This window comes from Chiroxiphia lanceolata, chromosome 12 (genome assembly GCF_009829145.1).
Source record: "Chiroxiphia lanceolata isolate bChiLan1 chromosome 12, bChiLan1.pri, whole genome shotgun sequence".
In the NCBI taxonomy this organism is placed as follows: Eukaryota; Metazoa; Chordata; class Aves; order Passeriformes; family Pipridae; genus Chiroxiphia; species Chiroxiphia lanceolata.
The window spans coordinates 15,732,373-15,755,777 of NC_045648.1; the positions used below are offsets into that span (position 1 = coordinate 15,732,373).

General features: G+C 53.0%; 2 protein-coding genes across 2 annotated transcripts in view; one reads left to right on the plus strand and one right to left on the minus strand.

Annotated features, from left to right (window-relative positions):
* Positions 1 to 400: 400 nt before the first annotated feature.
* Positions 401 to 23,405, minus strand: part of ZNF609 (zinc finger protein 609) — an 86,899-nt gene continuing 63,894 nt past the window's right edge. Inside the window, 1 exon segment of the mRNA XM_032700739.1 lies at positions 401 to 764. The gene's annotated coding sequence lies outside the window, so the exon portion shown is untranslated.
* Positions 10,150 to 22,787, plus strand: OAZ2 (ornithine decarboxylase antizyme 2). The gene is given in 6 exon segments (XM_032700741.1): positions 10,150 to 10,241; positions 13,446 to 13,521; positions 13,523 to 13,603; positions 18,202 to 18,377; positions 20,232 to 20,317; positions 22,000 to 22,787. Coding segments are annotated over 6 exon segments (573 nt in total). The 5' UTR covers positions 10,150 to 10,221; the 3' UTR covers positions 22,134 to 22,787.

The following is a 23,405-nucleotide window of genomic DNA, read 5'->3' on the forward strand; positions in this document are numbered from 1 at the left end:
TTGCTGTGCCCACCACAAGCCAAACCCTTGGACCACCATCAGCTCTTCTCCCCAGCCAGGCCAGGTGTCTCAAGCTGAGAATGGGTCCGGTGGGTCTGAGCCCTGCTCACACCAAGAAGAGGGGAAAACCAAATATGAGATAAGCCCTCTCCGCAGGAAGCCCAGCAGGGTCCTGGCATCACCTCACACTCCCCCTGTAGCAGCACCACAGAAGTTTTGAGGTGCCAAGGAGGGGCAGTGACCATGACAAACGCCATGGCATATGTTCACGTGCCAGACCTGGGGATGACTGTGTGAGTTTAAGCCACATCGTTCCTTCCCCACTGATGACAGCTGGGAGAGGCCAGACGATGAGCAGATTCCAGCTCCCTTGCGGGATCCACAGCCAGAGAAGCCCAGGGAGCTTGAACACTAATTTATTGAGCTTCCGAGGCCACATAAAAAGCTTATTCCTGCATGGCTACACTATTAAAATCAGAGATATTGCTGACCGTGCATTTGTCCAGCAAAGAGTGTCCCGAGAGCTCGAAATCCCGGCCGGCACGTTAACAGGATGCAATGCTCGGGGTTCCTCCTACTGGAAAGCGCAGCTGGAGCTCGGGAGAAAAACGCTCGTTGTGAAAGAGTGACCCCAACCGTCGCGATGGAAGGAAACTTCTGCTGGAGAGCTCAGCTGGGAACCTCTGCTGGGAAGCTCTGCTGCCGCTCAGCCCTGCGACGCCAGACGGCGAGAGCCGAAATCTCCGGGGCAAAGTGTGAAACCACTGCGGGGAGACACGAGACAGGAACAAAAGTTACAGGGTATCGCAGGGAACTCAGCTCCGTGTCCTCCAGCAGCAGTTCTTTGGGGGGGGGGAGTGAAGGAGGCTCGTGAGAACCTGGTTTGGCATGAAAACATTGGAAAATACATTTGAGTCCCCAAGATCCAGGTGTTAGGAGGTGGGATTTAAATGCATCGAGCTCTCTGTTTTCACTGCCAGCAGCACTGAGACATGGTGCTGTTCCTGGTATCCTTTTCCCGGGACCAGGAACCCTCCTGGTCCATGGAGGTTACCTGTGCCCCTGCAAGACCACAGGAAGATCATGCAGGAGTTGATATAAACCTCATAAAATAGAGGAAAATGCAGTGATTAGTGGGAATGTAGGGGACAGAGGACCAAGTTACTATTTTTTCACCATCACCAATAGAAATTTCTACATAATAACTCTGTCTGTATCTTGCCTTTGCCTCCCCACTCTGTTGCTACTCCTTTTGGCTTCAAAGCAATCCCAGACTCCTGTCCCAAATAAACCACAATCCCCACATGCATCCAGCCCCACTGCAAGAGACTGAGCTGGAAATGCAAGGAGCAAACAGCTGGAAGATGGTGACTGAGCTAAATATCCCATAAAACCCCCACAGGGCCGTTGGTGAAAGCGGGCCAAGTAAGGCTGCACTCGGGGACAAGGACAAGGCACTGCTGCGCTCACATTCCCGTGGCTCTTCCAGCAGGATGATGGCCCCAGCAAGTCTTGGGAGAGATCTGGAGGACAAGGAACTCCAAAACACAGCCCTTTTGGATCAACTGAAAGGAAAACTTGGCAAATAGTTTTAAAAATGCTTTAAAAAAATGCTGTCAGAGCTAAAAGTGACACTTTAATAATTCCCTAGCTCTCAGAGGTTTCAGTGTTCCAAGGAAGCTCCTCACTCAATAAAAAGGAAGAAAATGCTAAAAGTCACATGAGGCATTTCAGCTGGTCCGTATAACCTGCCCCCCTGCCCGGCTTCCCTCAGCACCTGGAGACAGGGGGTACAGTGGGGCAGTGATGGCTGGGGAGGGAACGGGGTGAAGGGAATGCTGGGCACCCGCACTTTGGTGATGGGCACTTGGGGGGCGGTGGCAGGAACATGGTGTCGCTTGGCGAGGGGCCACGTGCCTGAGTTGGTGACACACGTACCCCGTGTACCCTGCACACCCCGTGTACCCTGCACCGCACGTACCCTGCGTACCCCATGTCCCCCAGCCCCTCGCGGCGTTCCAGAGGAGCAGAGGCAGCGTGCCGGGGCGAGGCGCTTGGCTCTCACGGAGGCTCAGCCTCCTGTCCTCGGGCCGGTTCCCATGACCCGCTGCACTTCCTGTGGCTGGATGGCTCCGGGACGTGGTGGCGGAAGCGCTGTGATCCCGGTGGAAGGAGAGGCCAAGAGCCAGCCCAGCCTGGGAACAGCCTCCGTGCGGAGTTCCCCACGGCCGTGACACCCAGGGTGGGATCTGCTCGCGGCCAGGAACTGCTGTGCCTCCTCCAACAGGTCTGTGGATGTCTCAGGAGAGCAGCTTTCGGGACACTCTGTCCCGAGGGATTTCGGCTCCATGTCCAGCACAAGTCTGTGCCCTGAGCAGAGCTGTTACACAACAGTTTGTAAAACGACCAGGGTTGGCTCCAGCCAAAAACCACATCCCCTCACTCCTGAAGGGCTGGCTGAGGGGGGCACTCTGTCAGTGCTGCCAGCCTTGCACTGGTTCCCATCCCTTCTTCCAGAGCTGTGCGGGAGGAGGCAGGAAGCAGGGGGGCTTCCTGGTCAGGGTCAGCCCTTGCACACTGGGCACCAGAGCTCTCAGGTACGTTCCACATCATTCATCACACACACACACCGAGGCAGAGCTATTCAAAACCTCAAATACAAGGGATCCAAGTGCCAGCCTCCCTTCGAGAGGCTTCACAAGTCCCCTCCTCAGGACATCCTACCAGCTACTATGGTCTTCAGTGAGGTTTCCAACAGGTGTAGCATCTTTATCCATGCCCCAAACCCATAGGTGAGATCCAACATCATGTACACCCAGCTTCTGGTGCTGAATTTTGGAATGCCCTCCATGCAGGCGGCTCAGGAAGCTTTTTATCAGTGTTGCAGAGCACTACAGATGGCAGCTCATAGATCCCTGACTGCTGTTTGATGAGCATGTTCTTAAGTTTCTTCTTGCAAATCATTTAGACCTTCCCTGAGCCTGAGATCACTTGAAGGCTGTAACTAGAGCCCAAGGAACAGGAGACTCCCCCTGCACATAATGACAACAGTGTTCCAGACCAGCATGTTTGGGTATCCTGAAGGAGAGAGGTCTCTGGAAATCTGTTTAGCCATAGGGTCTTGAGGACAAAGGCATTTAGTTTCCCAGGGACTCCTCTTGGTGGGTGAAGCACCAGGACGAATCCAGCTGGAATCACCTGCAACACAAAGGTGTTTCTGTTCCAAAAGGAGGCCCTTTTCCTGTCCCCCCTTGTTTCTTTCCTCTCTCCATTCTTTGTACAAAGCTGTGTTCGAATAACACTTCCTATATTCCATAGATTTGAAACAGGAAAGGATTGTAAGTTTATATCAAAGGAAGGAATTTAGCATATTGTAAATAATGCATCATTTGGAAAACTATCTGTTAGATCACAAAGCACAAATTCAAGGAGACAAGCACCTACATACAAAGACATTAATGATAAAACTACCCAGAGGACAATTTTAACAGTATTTGGATAATATAAAGGAGCAACCTAAGGGTTAGCAGTGCCCTGACTTGTGGTGAACACACTGCAGCTGCTGACAAAAGCCAGGAGCCACGTGTGGGCTCCCAGGCCACAGCAGGGCAGGCAGCTCTGCGGAAAAATTTTCTTCCATCAGCCCTTTGCCTCTGTTCACAAATGATCTGGAGGGTGAACATCCAGACAGCCTCTGCAGGGAGCCCCCAGCATTTTCACTGAGCCTGCAAATTCCTGCAGGGCCGTGAAAACTGGAACTTTATGAATCCGGCTGCACCGGAACGGAAACGCGCCCAGCAGACGCCTCACACGCCCAGAGAGCCACGGGAGAGAAGAATCCAAGCACACAGGTTTGGGGTTTTTGCAGCCAGTGCATCCTCAAACCCCCTTGGTAAAGTCCATGTGACATGGAAGGGGACGGAATCAGGATGAGGAGGTTCTAGAAATATGTGGATCCCAGACCTGGACTGAACGCTCACTGGAGTGATCCAGTGCAGTGAAACAGGCCCAGACACATTATCATGGGAAGGTAGAATTGAGAAAAACAAAATTATTAAAGCAAAAGGAGGGAGGTGTTTTGCCTGGACAGGTCCTCAAGCTTCTCAGCTCTTTGTTTCCAACGGCTGCACCGCCAGCACAGGAGGTGTCAGCAGACAAGAGCTCAGCAGTCGGGGGCGAATCCTTGGCCCGAACCACTGGTGCTGCTGTGCAGCATCCCTGAGACTGGTCACGAGCCCCTTTGGAGGACGGGACCAACCCCCTGGTGTCGGACCCATAAGACCTACTCCTAGGCTCAGTCTGCTTAAAGCTGTGATGTGAAAATGAGGGGAGAGCCAGACTGACAAGGGGAGAGCCAGGCTTACGGTGCTGCTGGTGTCACCTCACCAGGGCAGAGCTTTGGGACAGCACTTTAAGGACTTCAGATTTTCAGATTTGGGACTTCCAAGATTTCCTATTTTATGGTACAACCCTAGGTTAAAGACAAATGACACAAAACAAGCTCCTCCAAGACAGTTCTGAGTTCTTGCCACGTGAAATTTTTAAGAAGCCTCACTCAGGTACCACAAAATGTTCTGGGCAGGTGCAACACTTTAATTTTCCAACGGCCCTTGCAGTGTGCAGTCACTTGTTGTCTTAAAAACGCAGCTCCAAGAGGCCTTTTGGATTTTTGGCTGGAGTAGCAGTGGCTCCCAACATCACCGACACACCACTCAGCCTTTTCCACAAGCCATCTCCATTCATAGGAGCATATCCCAAAGCACCAAAAACAGACAGCAAACCAGCTTCTGCCAAGTCCCGCTGTGCAGAGGCAGCACACAGGCCCCATTCTGGTCAAGTTCAGGCAGCTCCATCAGAAACACCCCCAGCTCCATCCATCCCACCTTCCCACAGCATCTACAAGCAGCCAAGATAAGACCTATTTTTCTCCAGGGATAAGCAGTGGAGCTGCTGTTCCCAGCTAACACGTGGGTAACTGCAGAGAAGTGAACAACGCCTGGTATGGAATGAACAGGGAGCAGGGATGTGCCAGGAAAGATGAGCTCATTGTAAAAATAATTGAAAGAGCTTTTAAAAAAATCAATAGAAAGCCCTGGCTGCACTCAGATGTGCAAAATCCAGCAGCAAGGCAAATCCCCACCACCCAAGGCCCTTCCTGTATGCTCCTTTTCACCAATTTGTCCTTGATTTTTCCCCTTTTTGTCTCTGTGCCACCCGCCATTGCTGCACTGAGTACCCTGGAGTGTGTCCTACTCGACAAGCAGCCAAGGAAAAGAGCTTGAGGCACAGAGCAGCAGGGATGACGCAGAGGAGCTACAGGCAGTGGAAGGGAATCACACAAGTATTACTTTTGGCTGAGGAAGAGGTGACCTCTGGAGTGAACCCTGGCTCCTGCAGGTGCTCCTCGCTGCCAGCTCGGCTGACACAGGCCAGAGCTGGGAGCCACATGTCTCAAACTCACACCTACACATTCCTGGGAAAGCTGTAGGCCATGGATTACTTTTTCCATCACACCCCATTCCTTGGTTCTGTTGTGCCAGATCACCATGGGTGGAGGTATTGCCTTTTCCCAGTGTTTGCCGGTAAAAACCCTTCTGGCCTCTCCAGAGCAACTCATCCCAACACTGGTACCTGGAGGGACAGCCAGGGACTCTCCCTGGCATGTTTTCTGCAGTGGCAGATCCCAGCAGAGCCCTCTCCGAAGGTGTTGGCACTGGCACACAGCACCCTCCAGGAGCATGGAGCTCATCAGTGACACAAGTCCATGACAGACCCTCTCATCACATCACCAGCTCATCCCCCTGACACCATCCAGCTCCTCAGCCCATCCAACACCCTCAGATTCATGCCACAGGGGAACACCTTCCCTTGGTGCCGACACACATCCCACTGGCATAAGGAGGGGCGACACCTCCTCATGGCACAGCAGAGGGAATTCATCCCTTGCCATGATTTCTGTGTTCTGCCCATTCCCTGGTTCCGGGCCTTGGAACACGCCAGTTATCACAGCGTTCTGAAACAAGACGTTCCCTGACCTGCTTTTCCCTCATCACTAATTCACACCGAGCAGGTTTCAGCTCAGCTCATGCATGAACTCCACGCTGGCACCGCTTAATGGCTAAAGAACGAATTCTGACAAAGCTCATTAAAAAAGCAAGCCACTGATGTCAGCAACGTGCCTTCAATCTGACCCCCAGCTCCAGGCAGGTCTGCCAAGGAATCAACTCATCCTGTTGGAAATATAAAGGGAGAGCAGAAAACTATTGGCATGGCCTGGAAGGAACCTTGTTTGTTGTTACAGATGTGAAGCAGATCAAAGACACGGGTGAGTGACACCAACCAATTCAACTGCTCAAACAATTAAAATCCACCTTGGAGATGGGCACTCAAGACACAGTTCCAGCTGCACAGATGGGCCAGCTTTAGGGAATTTATCCACAGCTCACCTCAAAACACAGGGAGCCAAAATCCCAGGAAAACTCCTGGTACTGCTGAGGCTATAACAGACACAGACATGTCAGCACAGGAAGACAGAGCTGGCAGCAGGGCTGGGAGGACTGAGGTATGAAAACAAAATTCCTTGGCAGTGTTCATTTTTGTTTTTCCCTTAGGAAAACAAGATCCTCACGTAAAAAAAAAAAAAAAAAAGAAAAAAAAGAAAAGAGCAGTCACAGAAGGGGGATGAAAAGGTGCTGACGAAAACATAATTCCATCCCTGGATACATGTCCAGCCCTAGAAAGTTCTGAATGACACATTTCTAATGATGTTTTTAAATAACTACAGGGTATTAATTACATTTAAAGCTCCCAACCCTTTTCCCTCTTTGTCTGGAAACCTCTGGAAGTGTTTTTCATTAGGCAACACTTCTAAGCACAGCCAGCTATGCAGCGCTGCTGCAGGTACCGAGAAACTGCGTCAGCAATGCACGGTACCCACCACACACCCCCCAACCTCCGCTCCCACAAGGAGGGCACAGCCGAGGGACAAGTGTGTGGTAATCCCTGCGGAACAGGCACAGGGAAGGGCTGCATCCCGACGCTTCCCTGGTACAACCCCCCCCCTGCAGCGCTGTAGTTTCCCTTATCTGAGCGACTTTATTATGGCGAGGTCAGCAAGAGCCCCTGTGACTGCATGGCCACGGAGCTGTCGAGTGGGTGAACCCACTCCAGGAGCTTCCTCACTAACAGGGAGACTGCAAAGAAGAGCACGGATTGAATGTTGGAGGGACAGCCATCCCACGGGGACCCCTCTTGCCTCCGTGGCCCCGAATACCTGGGTAGTGTCTCTGCTGTCAGCCCTGTGCACAACAAGGCTGTGACTGAGTGATCAACTTCCCGTCACCTTAGCCTCGCCTCTCTCCCACCTAAGAGCTTCCATCCCAACATCAGGCACTTCTGAGAGGCTGGAGCCACCTGCCCAGCCTCAGCCCACAAGTGTCACCAGCTCCAGGATCCACGAGTGTCACCAGCTCCAGGCACAGAGGAGCTCTGGGTCTCCATTCCCCAGCTGGGGAAAAACCTATCACCTCTCTCCGTAGTTTGTCCCGATGAACAGTATTTTTAAGAGCTACATAGTCCACAGTTAGCCACAATAATTAATGGGGATAATTAAGGAGAGGCTCAACTAGTGTTTGCAAGCCTCTAAAACAGAGAGGTTGCAGATGTCTTGTGTTCCACACCTAGAATTTGGGATAATCAATCCCAAAACCTGGCAAAGCTATTCAGGTGTGCGTTCTTCATCAGACTGGCTGCGCCAAAAAGAAACTGTCCAAAAATGTGGCACAACAGCATTTCTCACTGCCAAAGTCCTGGGCAGGGCAATAAAACCAAAGGACAGCAGGGAGAATCCCCAGCACAGGCGGGAACGAAGCAGTGCAGGGCCTTGTAGGGCAGGGAAAGGGAGAGTCAGGAGTGCTGTGGGCAGTGCTGCCACTGCCAGTACCAATGGAGAGGACAGGCAGCACCTCAGAGTCCAAGTGAGGTGGGTTTTTCTCTGTGAAATACTTGCCTGCCCAGGGGCTGGGAGGCTCAGGAGCAGCACAGAACTGCCACAGTCCAGCCATGCCCAGAATATCCCACAGCAGCTTCGTGCAGGGAATGGCCTCGCATGGCCAAGAAAGGCAAAAAAAGGAGCCCACTGGCCTCCGCCAGCAGCAGCACCACATGAACAGTGACACCACAGCCCAGCTGTCAGGCCCAGCCTCGTGTGATGGCTCTGTCACCCCAAAACTGTGGCGTAAGGGCACATCTTGATTCTGGAACCCCAGGCAGGGCAGGAACGATGCAGGATTCTCCGTGTTCCCTCCTCTGTGCCTGGGGGACATTGAGGCACAGAGCAACTGACATGATGGGCTTGGCACCCAGACAGGGGCTACCAGCGATGCCCCTGTGGCTTCCAGCCCCATGGCTACCAGGACACCTCTCAGAGCACCCACCACCCACCCCAAAAGGGGCTCATGGGCACAGACACCCAAACCAGCAGCACCTCAGCAAAGTGTTTGAGAGCCATGAGCAGCACCAGAGACCTCGTGCTTCGCACACTCTCGTCCTCAGCACAGATGGGGACACAGAGTGACACGCAATAAAAAACACAAACCCTTCCCGGGGGGATACAAAAATAATACCACAAACATTCCAGCTTCCCGAACAACAATCGCCAGAGAAGCCGGCACTGTGGGAAAGTCTCAGCTTGCTTTTCCTGGGCATTATAAATAGAACCACGGCTGCAAGCAGGGCTGGAAATGTGAAGGAAGGGGGGAAAAGCCATTTAATGGGCTCTGTTTGAACTCGGGCCCTGGCTGGTGTCCAGCTCTCTGCAGAACAGCTGGTCCCTTCCTGCCGAGTGAAGGGTAGTGCTGGGAACCGGGAAGCCCAGGCCCAGGGCTGCCTGTGGGATCCCAGGGTCCGTGAACCCACCAGGGCATTGCACTCCAGGCTGCTGCAGGTGCCACTCAGGAGCTCCGGCATGGGGCAGGGCTGAGGTTGCCCCTGTGTGAGACCAGGTGGGTCAGTGTGAGGTTCTCCAGGACTTCAGCCCTTGGGGCTGGCATCCACAGGGTCTCCAGAGCTTCTCTTCCAAAGGGCTTCCCGATCCCTGACCCTATGTGAAGGCTCAGCACCCACCAAGCCCTGCAGGACTGAACCTCACAGTTTCCTCACTCTGCCTGGTTCTCCAGGAGCCTCACCTTTGGCTATGTGACTGCTGCTGCCTTTCCCTTATGGATACACTGCTCACCAAGAGCCCCTCCAGAGCCCTGCCATGGGCAGCTCCACATCATGTTATCCATGTATTCATTCCTTACTCCAGCTCCTACTCATCCAGATTATGGGCTTTTGGCATCCCAAGTCACATTTAAGCACCAGCCCCATACTTTAAGCAGGATATAGAATGGAATGGGTTGGGCTGGAAGAGACCTTAGAGCTCATCTCATTCCAACCCCCTGCCATGACGAGGGACACCTTCCACTAGACCAGGTTGCTCCAAGGCCCATCCAGCCTGGTCTTGAACATCTCCTGGGATGGGGCAGCCACACTTCTGTGGGCAACCTGGGCCAGGGCTCGCCACCCTCACAGGGAAGGATCTCCCTGCCCAATCTCTCACCTCAGCACCAGTGTCTTGTTCCGTGTGGCACTCGGCTGTTCGTTCCTCGGCCCTGATGGTCCCAAACCTCTTCTCCCATAACCTCGGCTCCAGTTCCCACCCGGGGCCTTGTCATTTCCCACAGCCCAGGAGGCCGGCCCTGCTCCCACCCCTGGGTTTGCTGCCAGCCCTGGGGCCTAGGGACTACGTGAGACCTGCCCCACAGGGGGGGCTGAAGGAGCCGGGATGCTGAAGGGAGAACCGGCTCCCCGAGGAGAACCGGGATTCTGAGGGGAGAACCTGGAGCCTCGGGCGCGCGCCCTTCGCCCCCTCAGGGTACGCGCGAGGCGCGCGAGGCGCGCGCGCGCGGGGGGGCGGTGACATCACCGGCGGGTGGGCGTGGCCGGGGCGCGCGCCTTTGTTTGGGGCGGTGGGTTTCCAGGCTGCCCGCGCGCCGCGGGGCGGGGCGAGGGGCGGGGCCGGGCGCGCGCGGCGCGGAGGGGGCGGGGCCGGGCGCGTGACGCGGGGGGCGTGTCGGCGCGCGGGCCCGCGGGGTCAGTCGGAGCGCGGCGCGGAGCGGGGCAGCAGCGGGGCACCAGCGCGACCAGCCGAGCCGCAGCCGGACCGGAGCCGAGCCCAGGATGATAAACACCCAGGACAGGTGCGCGGCGCCTGTCCTATCGCCCCGGAGCGCGGCGGCGGCGGCGGCGGGCGGGCCTGGGGCACGGGCAGGCGCTGAGGCGGTGGGGAGGCCGCGGGACGGCGGGGAGGCCGCTCCGCCTTTACGCGATTAAAATCCCCACTGAGGCGTCGCTTCCCCGTGAAGGAGCCCCCCGGGGGTGGGTCTGGGCTCACCGCGGCCTGAGCACCTCTCGCCGACCGGTCCTGGCGCTCCCTCCCCGCACCTCCCGCACCTCTTCCTGCCTGCGGGAAGGTGGCTTTTTCCAGGCAGGTTGGGGATCAGCAGGCACCAACTTGCAGGATCTGTGTATTTTTCTCAGCTGACCGATTTTATCTCGTGTGTCTGTTCCTTGTTTAGAGTCCCCAGAGTGTCATTTCCTGCGCCTCTGTCGCCGATAAGAGCCCAGAGGATGCGCACGGAGCAGCCCCGGTTCTTGGCTGCTGCCTTTGTGGGAGATGCTTGACCTGTGCTGTGGTCATCAGATGGTTATTTGCAATTTGCTCCTCAAATCCTGGATATGTGTCTTGCAATAATAATATATTGTTATTATTGTGGGCCAAGTGCAGCTGCATCTCCATAGCCTGTTTTGGAAAGGGGCAGAAAGGAAAACAAACAAAAGAACGTCATTTCTCCAGTGTCAGGGGAGCTCTTTGGATCCTTCCTTCTGGTCTAAGTGTTCAAAACAATTAAACCCCCTAAAACACAGGAAAGTGTGCAGATTTCAGCCCCCGAGGGACTGGTCCCGGCCTGGCTCCGGGTGCAAGGGTTGCTAAGGAGCTGTGAAGGAGTTCCCAAGTCGCTGAGGTGTCCTTTGCGCTTCCCAGGGACAGGGCACGGGGTTGGGATCGCTGGGAGCTTAGGGAGTTAAAATTACACCCGCAGGATGAGAGTATAACACCGGCTGGTTTCCAGCTCCCCTTTCGGGCCGGGCTCAGCTGAGCCACTTTTGCTGAGGAGTTTCTCCAGGGAAAGGTCTTAATCTCAACCAAGCTGTGGGAAAGCTTCTTCAAGGAGGAGAGAGGTCAGAAGGGAGCACAAGCCTAATTTTTAAGCTACAAACAGACCTGAGGGAGCTGGGTTGCAGTGGGCTGTTGGTGCACGGATGCATGGAGGGATCAGACGTTTTGGGTGTTTGTGTGAACTTTTTCCCAGGAGCTGAAGCACAGCTGGAGAAAGCAAAATCTCTTTTAGTCTGTGCCCCAAATACACCCTGAGGGTGCTGCTCTCCGGACCCTAATTTTGGAAGGGGATAATGGTGACGTGCAGGGATCCTAATTTTGGAGGGATAGTGGTGGTGTGCAGGTCTGGGCAGTGCCACAGGCAGGGCTCGGTGGCTGAAGGGGGCTTGTGTTTTGACTTCTGCATGTGTCAGAGGAAGTGAAACTGGGAAGTGTCTTGAGCTGCTTTGCATGAAAACTACTGCCTCTCTGTTTGACTTTTTTTTTTTTTTCCCACAACTCCACTTCATTATCCAGCTTCTCCATGCCTTGGCCGCAAGTTGGAGAGAGCTATCAATAGTACATTGTTGGCTGGGGGGTGAGGGAGGAGGGAAGGGAATAACAAAGCTGCCAACAGCTTTCTGGGGGTGGGGACGGCACAAAGTGCTTTGTCATCCTCTCCACAGCTACTACTACTGAACACACACTGGCCCATTGATAGCCCCGGGCACACCGGGGGAGCACAAAACACCCGGCTTCGCTGGCTTCCACCTCGAACATCTTCTGGTGTATTTAAATAGCCTGTTCTCCAAGAGGTCCCTGCTCTAAGCCATGGCACATGGGAACCCTGCGCCAGAGCCCAGTCTAGCGAACCTGGAGGAAGAAACAAGTGGAGGAAGAATATTTGTGTTTCCTGTAGAAATATGGTTTTGGTAGGAGGTGGGAAGCCAAGATCCTTGGGGGATTCTGCCTGTGTTGTAACTGCGTTCCTGAGTTTTGTTTTTGGCATTCAGAAACGCCAGATTTTAGTAGCTGGTTTGCAGCCTGCACAGGCAGGTTACAAGGCCAGGTTGGACAGGGCTTGTAACCTTGTTGCTCCTTGTTGGACAGGAGCAAACTGGTCTGGTGGAAGGTGTCCATGGCAGGGGCTGGAACTGGACATGCTTTAAGGTCTCTCCCAGCCTGAACCAGTCTGTGATCCCCAGCAGTTCAGGTGGTTCTGACAGTGCAGCTCCATACTTGGTGTTTGGATATTTAAGCCTGTCTGCCTCGTGGAGAGGGATTAGAGTGGAAAAACACTGTATTGGGAACAGCTCAAGTGAGAAGTTTCAGGACAGACAGCGAGTTGTCAGTACAGCTGCAGAGTTTATCCACTTTAGCCTCGTTCCTGGCCCTGTGCTCATGAAAACCCTCCCTCACCCCTTTGTTGTGGTGCTGCTTCTACAGCTTTGCTCTGGTGTGTTCCATAATGTTCCACTGGGGAAGGACTGGTTTCCCTGCATGGCTTTTGCAGACTGTGTTAGAGGAACACTGAGCCTCCACACAGAGCTTTCGTGGTGCTGGAGAGGAAGCAAAGCTGCAGAAAGTAAATTAGTTTGCTTTCATGAGCTTCCTAAAAGCCAGAGCAGGTATTAAAGGTTGTGTCCAAAGTGAGCATGGAAGACCACGTGTAGGACTTCCAAACAAACTTGGAAATTGGAAGGGAAATGTGTTTTCTTGCTTGTAAAAGTAGATCTCTGGGGTGAACTTACAATTTTTAGGGTTGGGGTGAGGGACACTTGTCTGATGCTTCACATGCCTGTGAACACGCTGCCGTGGATGTTGTGGAGCGCGTTGAAGGTGTCTGAAGAACCAGCCCTTTCGCTCCTCCTCGGTTTGAAAACATGAAACTTAAACCTCCTCCTCCTGGGCCCTGTTGATCTATTTGTAGATATTTGTCTCTAGAAAATGCATGCTCATCTGGTCATGCATTCCCAGCCATCTGCTCCTGGCAGCCTTCCAGGCCTCTCTGATTAGCATGAGGTTGCTCAGCACTCTCTCCGGGTTCCTGGTTCCAGCCCCTCCTCCATTCCTAACCAAACACACGAGTTCTGGTGCCACTGGGGCAGTGGGTGGTTTTGACGTCGACATCTGGGTGCTGTGGAGGAGCAGGGATACGAGTGATTTGGGGTTTTGAGGAGCTAGAGCCTCCAAAACATGATCCCTGCTAATGTAACCTGGTGTTCTCTCTCTCTTTTTCTTGCAGTAGTATTTTACCTTTGAGTAACTGTCCCCAGCTGCAGTGCTGCAGGCACATCGTTCCAGGGCCTCTGTGGTGCTCCTGATGCCCCTCACCCACTGTCGAAGATCCCCGGTGGGCGAGGGGGTAACAGGGATCCTTCTCTTTCGGCTCTGATATATAAGGTGAGAAAGATTTAACGTCTAAGTAATGACCTGTACCCGTGTTGCAACTGTGTTTGGTTCTTTTTGCAGTCTGATGGGAATAAGTGCAAAGAATTCCAAGGTAATAAGTGGGAGAACAGGTAATTTTTCAGCGACTGAGCTGCAGGCAGGGCTCTCCTGCTTAAATATCACCTGTTTATTAAGAAAGGAGAGCCCATTGTGCAGCAGATCATTCAGCAGCCCTGCTCCCAGGGGCCTGTTGCAGCTATTGTCAACAGAGCCTGCATTATCAAAACATGAAAGGACTCCTGAAAATGTCTGGCAGAAGGAGGAAGCGGGCAGCAGAAAGGTGAAACAACGAGGGAAGGGCTGATAAGCTCCTTCCTGTGCCCTGGTCTGGAAGGTGAAGCTGTCAGGGCCTGGGAGCTGCCTGAACCCAGGTACAGATGGGAAAGGCAGCCACCCACCTCCCAGCCTGGGGTGTTTCTAGAACATGTGCAAGGGCAGGGCAAGATCAGGAAGGTTCGTGTCTGCAGACTTGCAGGAGCACGTGGCTCTGTGCAGTTCTCTCATTTTTCATCCCTCTTTGTTCCGTGGGACCTTTCCTTCTGAATGAGATCTGGCTGCTCCTTCCTGTAGAATAATTGGCACTTGTGTGACTTTGGCTCACATCTGTCTCTGTTTCTGGGACAAGGGCTGCTTTTCCACATGCCAGGGATGAGGCAGCCTAAAATTATGCTCACCTTGCAAATTTGGCTGTTGAGCCAGGGGTGTTGTCATAGGTGTTAGACTTGATTTGTAATTACCCCGTGGGTGGCACACAGACGTTACATGATGAAAAGATACAGACCCTTCTGGGCCACAGCTCCCAGAGCCTCCTCTTGGAATTCATGAGAGAATGCCAGACCTCACAGCTGCTTTCAGAGTTTCCTTTGGTGAATTTTTAACACGTTCCTCACCTCTGAGCCTCTAGTGACAACGTACCATCAGCTGAATGCTCGAGGTGAATTGTCACAGATGTTAGAGGGGTGTGTACTCCAGAGAAGCAGCACAAGAGGCTCCTTGTCACAGAAAGAAGGTGCAAAAAGAAGGTACAAAAATAGCTTCAAGAGGGCTCAGGACAAGTAATGAATCCTGTCTAGGTGAGAAACAGGAGACCCTGCAGGTGAAACTCCTACCACCCAGCTTTGCCAAGCCTCGTGTACACCACCAGGCAAGGCCCAGAGGCAGAAAATGGACTCAGTGTGGAGGGAGAGCTGGTGGAAGGAATCACAGTTCTGAGTTTTCAGTACAGCCATGAACTTGCAGAGATTTTGGCAGTGGTGTGTAGGCACGGGGGATGTCATCCCGATAGCTGCATCCCAGAAATATGGATGGAATTCTTCCTGGCTTTATTGCTTGACAAGACTAGCAGAATCTGTCAGAAAATCAGCCCCTTCTGTAACATAGAATCATGGAATTGTTTGGGTTGGAAAAGCCCTCTAAGGTAAAGTCCAATTGCTCTCCAGCACTGTGAAGGCCACCCACTACACCATGTCCCCAGGTGCCACATCCACATGGCTGTTAAATCCCTCCAGGGATGGGGACTCTACCACTGCCCTGGGCAGCCTGTTCAATACTTGACAACCCTTTCAGTGAAGAAATTTTCCCTAATATCCAACCTAAACCTCCCCTGGTGCAACTTTAGCCTGTTTCCTCTTGTCCTGTCTCGTTCCCTGGGAGCAGAGCCCGACCTCCACCTTGCTCTACCCTCCTGTCAGGGAGCTGTAGAGAGCAAGAAGGTCCCCCCTGAGCCTCCTTTTCTCCAGGCTGAGCCCCCCCAGCTCCCTCAACTGCTCCTGGTGCTCCAGACCCTTCCCCAGCTTTATTCCCTTCTCTGGACATGCTGCAGCCCCTCAGTGTCTGTCTTGGAATGAGGGGCCCCAGGTGTGTCAGACCTCAGGTGGGGGTTACAGGGGTTCTCTCTGCCTCCTTGGTTGCCCAAGTCTGGCAGTGCTGTAGTTACAGCAGCCTGAGCTTTTCAGCCAGCAGCCATCGGAATGACCTGGAAAGGCATCTGGATCCAAAAGCTTAAGTCCTTTTTCCAGCTGTATCAGCTGTTGCAGTCCAAGGGATGACCTTTCCAAAGGAGCTGCCTCCTCCAGCACACACAGCACTCAGATACAGCAGCGCTATGAGTTAAACAGCTGGGGCTCCCTATAGGTGTTGGTATTTTTGCGTTAAGAGACTTAAATCTCAGCCCTCCATCCAAGGAGCTTTGCTGGAGCTGGGAATGCCACAGCAACATCCAGGATGTGCCCTGGCTGGCAGACTTGGCAGGAGGCTGCAGGTGCAGCACATGCCAGCAGCCGGAGCTTCCGTGGCTCTCTACAGTCGCTTGGCCGGGGTGGATCATAACATCCTTTCTCCTGACCCTGCCAACACATCGGGGCCTCCCCCCCGTCCTTCCCGGGACATCCGAGGAGCGGAGCTGGGCTGGAAAACTTTGTGCTCAGTGAATTGGAACCAAGTAGAAGCTGGTCCTTGTGGCTTTGCGTCGCTGAAACGGAGCCGAGGGCTGGAGAGCTCGTTTTGGGCAGCAGTTTGTAAGAGAGAGTCTGCTGGGGTTTTTTTTTGCCCACAGTAACATGGCAGGGGGATTTTGTGGGGGGATTTTTCCAGGGTGAACTAAAACTGAGCGCTTGTTGTGTAGACAGGATTTTGCTTTGAGCAGCTTCCAAAGAATTTTGGGCTGCTGCTGCTTCAGAGGAACAGCTTCTCTTCCCCAGCATCTCTGTTTGGATGCCTAGAAATAGATTGTCAGCTGCCTGAGCTGTGTAAACATAATTCCCACTGAACCGGGGGAACTGGTTCTGTTAATCCCTGTGGTTGTGCTGCCTTTGGTTCCTGGGCTGTCATGGGGGGGTTCAGGGAACAACTTTGCTGGGTTTGGAGCACAGGGCAGAACTGGTGACAAGGAAGTTCCAAGCCAAATGGCTCGGAACACTTTTCCCCTCCTATGGCAGTGCTCCTGCCAGTCTTCCCACCCAAAGGCACACCTCTCCCTCCCACGTGTCAATCCCAGCCCTCTTTCCTCAACTTCCTCACCCTGGTTTTGGTTTTGTGAATATGAGAAAAGCAGCATCTGTGAGCTTTTTCTGGAGAGAAGCCTCTTTTCTGGAACAGAGATGCTTTCTGCACACTAACAACAACTGTAAAAGGCTATAAACTATAAATTCAGTGCTGAGGGATATGCACATAATCCCCTTGGATTTGTTTTTTTTAAATACGTCTGTAGTGCAGGGCTCAGCCCTGACTCGCTCTGCAGCAGCCTGACCTCACTGGAGCAGCTGTGGGTGCGTTTCTTGGTGCATTTGGCTTAAAACTAGTGAGCTCAGCCACGCAGACTTCTTTCAAACTCCATGAATAAACTTATTTCCTACAGGATATTTATTCTGGTAAAGTGTAAACTTGTTTTTCAGATCAGCTTTGTGGGCATTAAATGAAGGGCAGCTTCCTCTGCTCTGCTCACTGAGGCCAAGCAGCTCCTGATTTGCAGTGGGGTTACTTTGTCCACCAGCATTAAGGTCCTCGGTGGCCTCTTTGTCACAACAGTCAAACCAAGGGGCAACTATTTTAAGACACAAGGTAATAGGAATTAAAGCACTGGGACAGCAGCTTGAGGAGGCAGGAAGGGCTTGTGAGGAGCTGTTGAATTAATCACCCTGTCAAATTAAAATACTTGGAGGGTGGACAACTGCTCCCCCAATGACCGAAGTGGAGGAAACCACTGCCCACCCCACCTGTCGAGGAGGGAGGGACACATGGCTTTCCCAGGCATTCCCGTGACTCGGGAGTAGAGCACACATGACCCTGGATATCTGCTTTACTTATGCCCTTCAGAGCTGTGCAGGTGACTGGGAATGTGAGGGAACAGGGATGCAGGAGCTGTCACCAACACACGGGACAGTTCAGCTTCCCCTGCAGTGACAGCGTTAACTCAGGTCTTTGCTGTTTCACTGGGGCTCTTTGCAGTGAAACATGGAAATCATTACGGGGCAAGCCAACTGCCTGCTGGAATTGTCTGGAGGAATGGTGTTTTAACCATGGGATTGTTTTCTAGGAACTGCCGAACTGGATCTGAGATCCGCATGCTTGGCATTCTTGCTGGGGCAGGGCTGGAGAGGGACACATGCCTTTGTGGTCTCTGGAGACGACCTTCTCACCAGCCTCAGATCTGCTCTGGGTTCTCCCTGCGCTGTGTGTTTTCCTCTCTTACACCAGGAGGCAAACCATGGGTTGGAACATCTGGGAAAGCAATTTGTGGTCGCCCCTGGAACAGAAAGGCTGTGTTGGGGATGGGGGAGGCACTGTTTTTGACTGGTCAGGCTGTGGCAGCAGAAACTCTGCCATTGTATTGGGTCCAGTTGTGTTCTTTGAAGGACAGTTCATGAACCATCACTACCCTTGGCTAGAAATCACTCTGAGGGCTGAGAACTGCAAGATGTGTCCCTGAGCCAGCGAAAGGGGAAGGGAAAAGCATAATCTTCTTCTCAGTAAAACCCTTACGCCATTTATTTGCATTTGCTCTCTCCAGTTGTCCCCTGGCTGTTCAGGACTTGACAATTTTGTTTTCCCAGGACGAGAAGATCACTGTTAACCAAGATGTCCCAGTGCACGAAGGGAAGCCTCACATTGTCCACTTCCAGTACAAGGTCACAGAGGTGAAGACCTCCTCCTGGGATGCAGTGCTCTCAAACCAGAGCCTCTTTGTGGAAATCCCTGATGGATTATTAGCTGATGGAAGCAAAGAAGGGTAAGTTCAGGATCCCAGGGCTGCAGCCATGGCTCCTGGGGGGGGGGGGGCAGGGCTTTGCTTACATAGGTGATTGTGGACTCCCCATCCCTAGAAGTGTCCAAAGCCCGTTTGGATGGGGCTTGGAGCAACCAGGTCTAGTGGAAGGTGTCCCTGGTATCACTGGCAGGGGATGGTATGAGATGAACTTTAAAGGTCCCCTCTAACCCAAAACATGCTGGGATTCCATGCTGTGGGTACAGGGAGAATGAGCTGAGCAATGGCAGCTCCATTCCTGGGTTGTGTGTCTGAAGCACATCCTGCTCCCATGTCTGCAGAGAACTGTTCTGTTAGGCCTTCATATATTTTGATACTTCAGATGAGTTACCATTTTTGAGTCCCAATACTAATGAAAAACAAGCAATAAATGAGCAGATGAATCTTTGCATACTTAGGTATGGAAAGCCAACAAGCCTTTCTCTGGTATTTTATTATTTTTTCATTTTATTCATTATATTTTTATCTTGGCCACTTGACAAGTCTTATCCTGGCAGGTTTTCCACTCTTTCAGGGAAAAAAAACCCTCCATCCTATGGATGCTCTCCTCATCAGTAGGTGGATCTGCTCTTGGAGCGCTGCCGCGCTGGCGCTGGGCTCTGCCAGGAGCTCTGATTTTTCTCTTGGCAGAATCCAGTCGTGTTTTGTCCAGACAGCTCAGCTCTGGGAAGTTTGTGTAAACGCAGCTTCCAGAGCAGCTCCTTCCTGCCAAGTTGCTCTGCCAGAGGTCTCCGCTGCAATGGAGCTGTGGCTTTGCTGGATTCCTCTGCGGAGCTCTCAGCTCCTCCTAAATCTCCAAGTAGGCTTCATCCCTAAGTGACACAGGCTAATTAAGGAAAAACCCCTCACTGGGCACCTTCAGGAAGTGGCAGTGCTGTTGCTGTCTCACACTTGTCTCATTTGACCCCAAGTCTAGATAAATGTTTTTGTAATTTCTCTGGTTGGCCCGTAAATCTCTCGGCTCTCCGGGGAGCGGGTCCTTCTGAGAGGGGATTTATTTGCCAGTGTCATTGTGACTTAAAGCACAGTTTTGTCAGGTTATTTTTAGCTGGGTGAAACAGCCGAGGAGAGGCCATAATTAAAGTAGTTCATTAACATATTAACAGAACCCTTGCAAATTTAATCCCCCGTGCTGACGGCTGGTTAATGAGATGTGGAGTGAAGGCCTGTTTGTCACCGCTCTGGCAGCGCCAGTGGTTACAAGTGACAGCAGTGGCTCCATGTGCCACCCCGGGGGCTCACAGAGGGGTTAATGCAGCGCCGCTTCCATCAAGAGGTGGCAGAAATAATCCAACTGGAAAGGCAGGGAGCGAGGATTCAGGGTGCAGCAGCTGTGCCATCCAGTCCATGCGCTCAGGAAACAGCTTTGCCTGCGCACACGCTCCTCCAGGGATGGTTTGTTCTCCTTCTCTGCCTGCCAGGAGCTCAGTTTTGAATGTTTTTCCTTCCCAAAAAGCACAGAATTCCCACATCCCCCCCGTGTGCGTTGCCAGTGGAGAGGGGGACGCAGCCTGGCCTGGGACCAGCTGTGATATTCTGCTTCCTGCCCACTAAGGCTTCAGTCCCAAAGCACCACGGGTGGGGAGGGTGTTCATGGCTGCCAGGACAGGGACTTGTCGGTTACTCACAGCAAGGACAACTCTTGGATCTGCAGGGCAGGAAGGCCATTGTTTCAGCACCCATTGTTCACTGGAAGGGGGCTGTAAACAATCTTTGTGCCTGAAAACATCCAGTTGATAATTTGAATAACACACAGAGGCTTCCTCAGGACAGAACTTCCTAGAGCTGATGTCCTTTTGTCTTCCCCCTCCTTGGCAGGTTGTCAGCACTGCTGGAGTTTGCTGAAGAAAAAATGAAAGTCAACTATGTCTTCATCTGCTTCAGAAAAAGCAGAGAAGATCGAGGTGAGGACTGGCCCCTGCGGTTGGGTTTGTCCCAACAGCCCACAAAGTGCTGCTGGAGCTGTACAGAAACCTGGGAATTCCAGGGCAAGGCCCATGGGACCCTTCCTGTTGCAGAGGTCGTTACATGTGAAATTCTCACAGAAATAGTTTCTTGTGGAGGAGCAACCTGACCTAGTGGAAGGTGTCCCTGCCCATGGCAGGGGCTGGGACTGGATGAGCTTTAAGGTCCTTCCAACCCAAACCGTTCTGTGATTCCATGATAAGACCTTCTTTTGTGCCTTGCCATTAAATACTCTGGTGCAGAAAGCTGCTCCTGAATGACTTGGGAGGCTTTTCTCATCCAGAATCAGTTAATATTCCCCTTTTGCTAAAAGCAGTGATGTCTCTGTTTGGCACCAGGCTGCAGTGATGTGGAAGGTGAAACCAGGGAGGAGTTATTAGATGGGAAACAAGCACTTCCAGATTAGTGCCCCGTAATTCAGCTGCTTTTTAAAGATCTCCTGGCACTTTTGCCCTTCCCAGATTTACAGGTAATCCTGGCCCTGGCTGGAAACTCTTACAGCTCCGGGGGCTTTAGGATCTAAAGACAGACGCGTTGGGTGAGGGCTTAGAGCATGGGGGGGCCTGGGGGAGGTAGCAGGCTGGGGACATGTCACTTTAAGTCCCACCAGGCACAGGCTGTAACCCAGCGAGTAATTCCAACCCCAGCTCTAATTTTACTCTGCAGCTTCATGAGCTGCACCGACTTCTCCAAAACGAAGGGCGTTAGTAGAGCTAAGCTGAGCTGAGCCCAGGAAGATGTCATCATCCCATATTACCATGCCAAGAATAATTTGCAGATTAAGTCCTGGCTGTTATGTCACCACCAGCGGCGGTTGCGTGGGTGACAGGCTGGGGACAGGGGACAGCCCATACCAGGGCTTGTTTGTGGGAGTTGTGGAGCACCCAGATCCCGAGTGCAGCTGAAATTCAGTGCTGCCTGGAAGATACCTCCAGGAGCAACTCTGCTTGGCCATTCAGTGCCCTGGAGCTGATCACCCGAGGGGCCTGTAGGGACCAGACGTTGCACTGGAGTGATTGTCACAGGTCACAGGGAAGCCATCGCTTCGGTAACAGTCACTGTGTCACAGAACCTTGTCTGGCAGCCCTGAGGTGTGGGGGCTTCTGGGCTGACCCTGCTCGCAATTCCCATGTGTGAATTTCCAGGGGTGCTCCCAAGCTGTGCAGAGCTGTCTGGAGTTTGCACTGAGCTCCAGGACCTCCTCATGGAGACAGCAAGTGTCTGCCTACCTCCTAAGCAGGTTCCTGCTTGCTGCTGTCTGTTCTGCTTTAGGGCCCAGAGAAGTGCAGGATAAAACCTGTGGGATGGCCACGTGTGTCCTGGGAAAGCAGGGATGTGCGGCTGGTGCAGGTAGATGACCAATTGTCACTGTTTGTCAGAGGAAAGAAGAAACACGGACAAAGCTGCACAGCTCAAATCCCTTTCACACTTGGATGAGCACAGGAAGAGACAAAACCTCCCGCTGGAAAGGGCTGTCACCTTAACATAGTTCCTCTCTGTGCAGGAAGCTCTGGATGCACTCCCAGAGGGTGTTCAATGCTCTTGGAATACTCATGGCTCGAGGGCGAGGCAGGTAAAGAGGATCATTCCTGGTGGTAATGGGTCTCCTTCTCTTTGGTAGCTCCACTCCTGAAGACATTCAGCTTCTTGGGCTTTGAGATCGTGCGGCCTGGTCACCCCGCAGTCCCGTCGCGGCCGGACGTGATGTTCATGGTGTACCCCCTGGATCAGAGCTCCTCCTCCGACGAAGAGTAGCTGCAGTGGGGACTCCAGCGGGACCCCAACATGCTGTGGAGGGGAGAGAGGGTTCCACCTCCTTTCTTGAGGAAAGGGAAACCAAGTTTCTGTTGGACTGCAAGCGCATTTCTCATTGTTAGATTGGGCTGTGTATCCCCAGAGTTGACTCTCATTGAAACGTGTTGCCTAGAGAACTATCTATCACACATGTAATCATCACTAGGAAAAGGAAGATGTTTATGAACTGGCATAGAAGCTCTTCCCGTGCAGCTGCGTGGTGTGGGAGCCCCGGGGCCTGGGCCCTGCTCGGGGTGCGGCACCAGCCCCGGGACTCCACCGGACCCACGGCGGTGCCTCCCACCTGCCCGGTGTGTGCTCAGCTGGGAGACAACGCTTTCATTTCCCACTCAAGACTTAAAGCAAATCGCCTGGTTTGGTGTGGGGCACGTGCAGGAGACGCTCGAGTTTATCCTTTAACACTACATTAAACCCCCCCATGCGTCTCTGCTCCAATGCTGGTTTAACTGGTCTAACTTTTTTTCCCTTTCTTTTTTTTCTTTTGAAACTTCTTGCTCTTCCAGCTTTTGTTTTACGCAGTCTTAACCCTGTTCCATGTTCCCACTGCACTATCACGGCGTTCAATAAAAGGGGCATTCAGATGAACTTCACACACCTGGGGCTGCTTATTTGGGATGAAGAGTTTCCTGACGTGCACCTTGATGGTTGGGATGGTCCTAAGAGCCAGAAAAAGCTCCTGCCTTTACCCTCCACCCAGGACGGGTACAGAGCAGCCCTGGGCCCTCTCCTCTACTCCACCTTCCCAAAGGCATGAGCTCAAGGCTTGAGATGCTGCTAAAGGCTGTATCCAAACCAAAGGGTTGTGTGGGGGCAGGTAGTGGGATGGTCTCCCCATCCAAGGGCTTTCCCAGGATGGGGCCATGGTGCTGGCAGTAGGTCACATCCCTGCCCTGCCTAATGCTGGAGAGGCAGTGCTCTGTCCCTGTGCCATGGGAGCTCTATCCTGGCTGGCTCTGACAGGCCCCAGGGAAGGGGGATGTGTCACCTGTGTCCTGGGAGCCCATGCCCTCAGCTCTTCCAGCATGTGGGACTGTCCCTGTGTGCTCTCACATTCCATAACCACCCTGATCAGTGTTTCGTCAGGGGGAACTGAGGTAGGGCTGGGATATGAGTGTGTGTGAATAAATAACCTTAAACTTTGTGTCTCTTTTTCCCTCCTTCCCATCCCATGAAACCAAGGGGCCAGTGGCTCTGCTCCCTCCTCAGACCCTA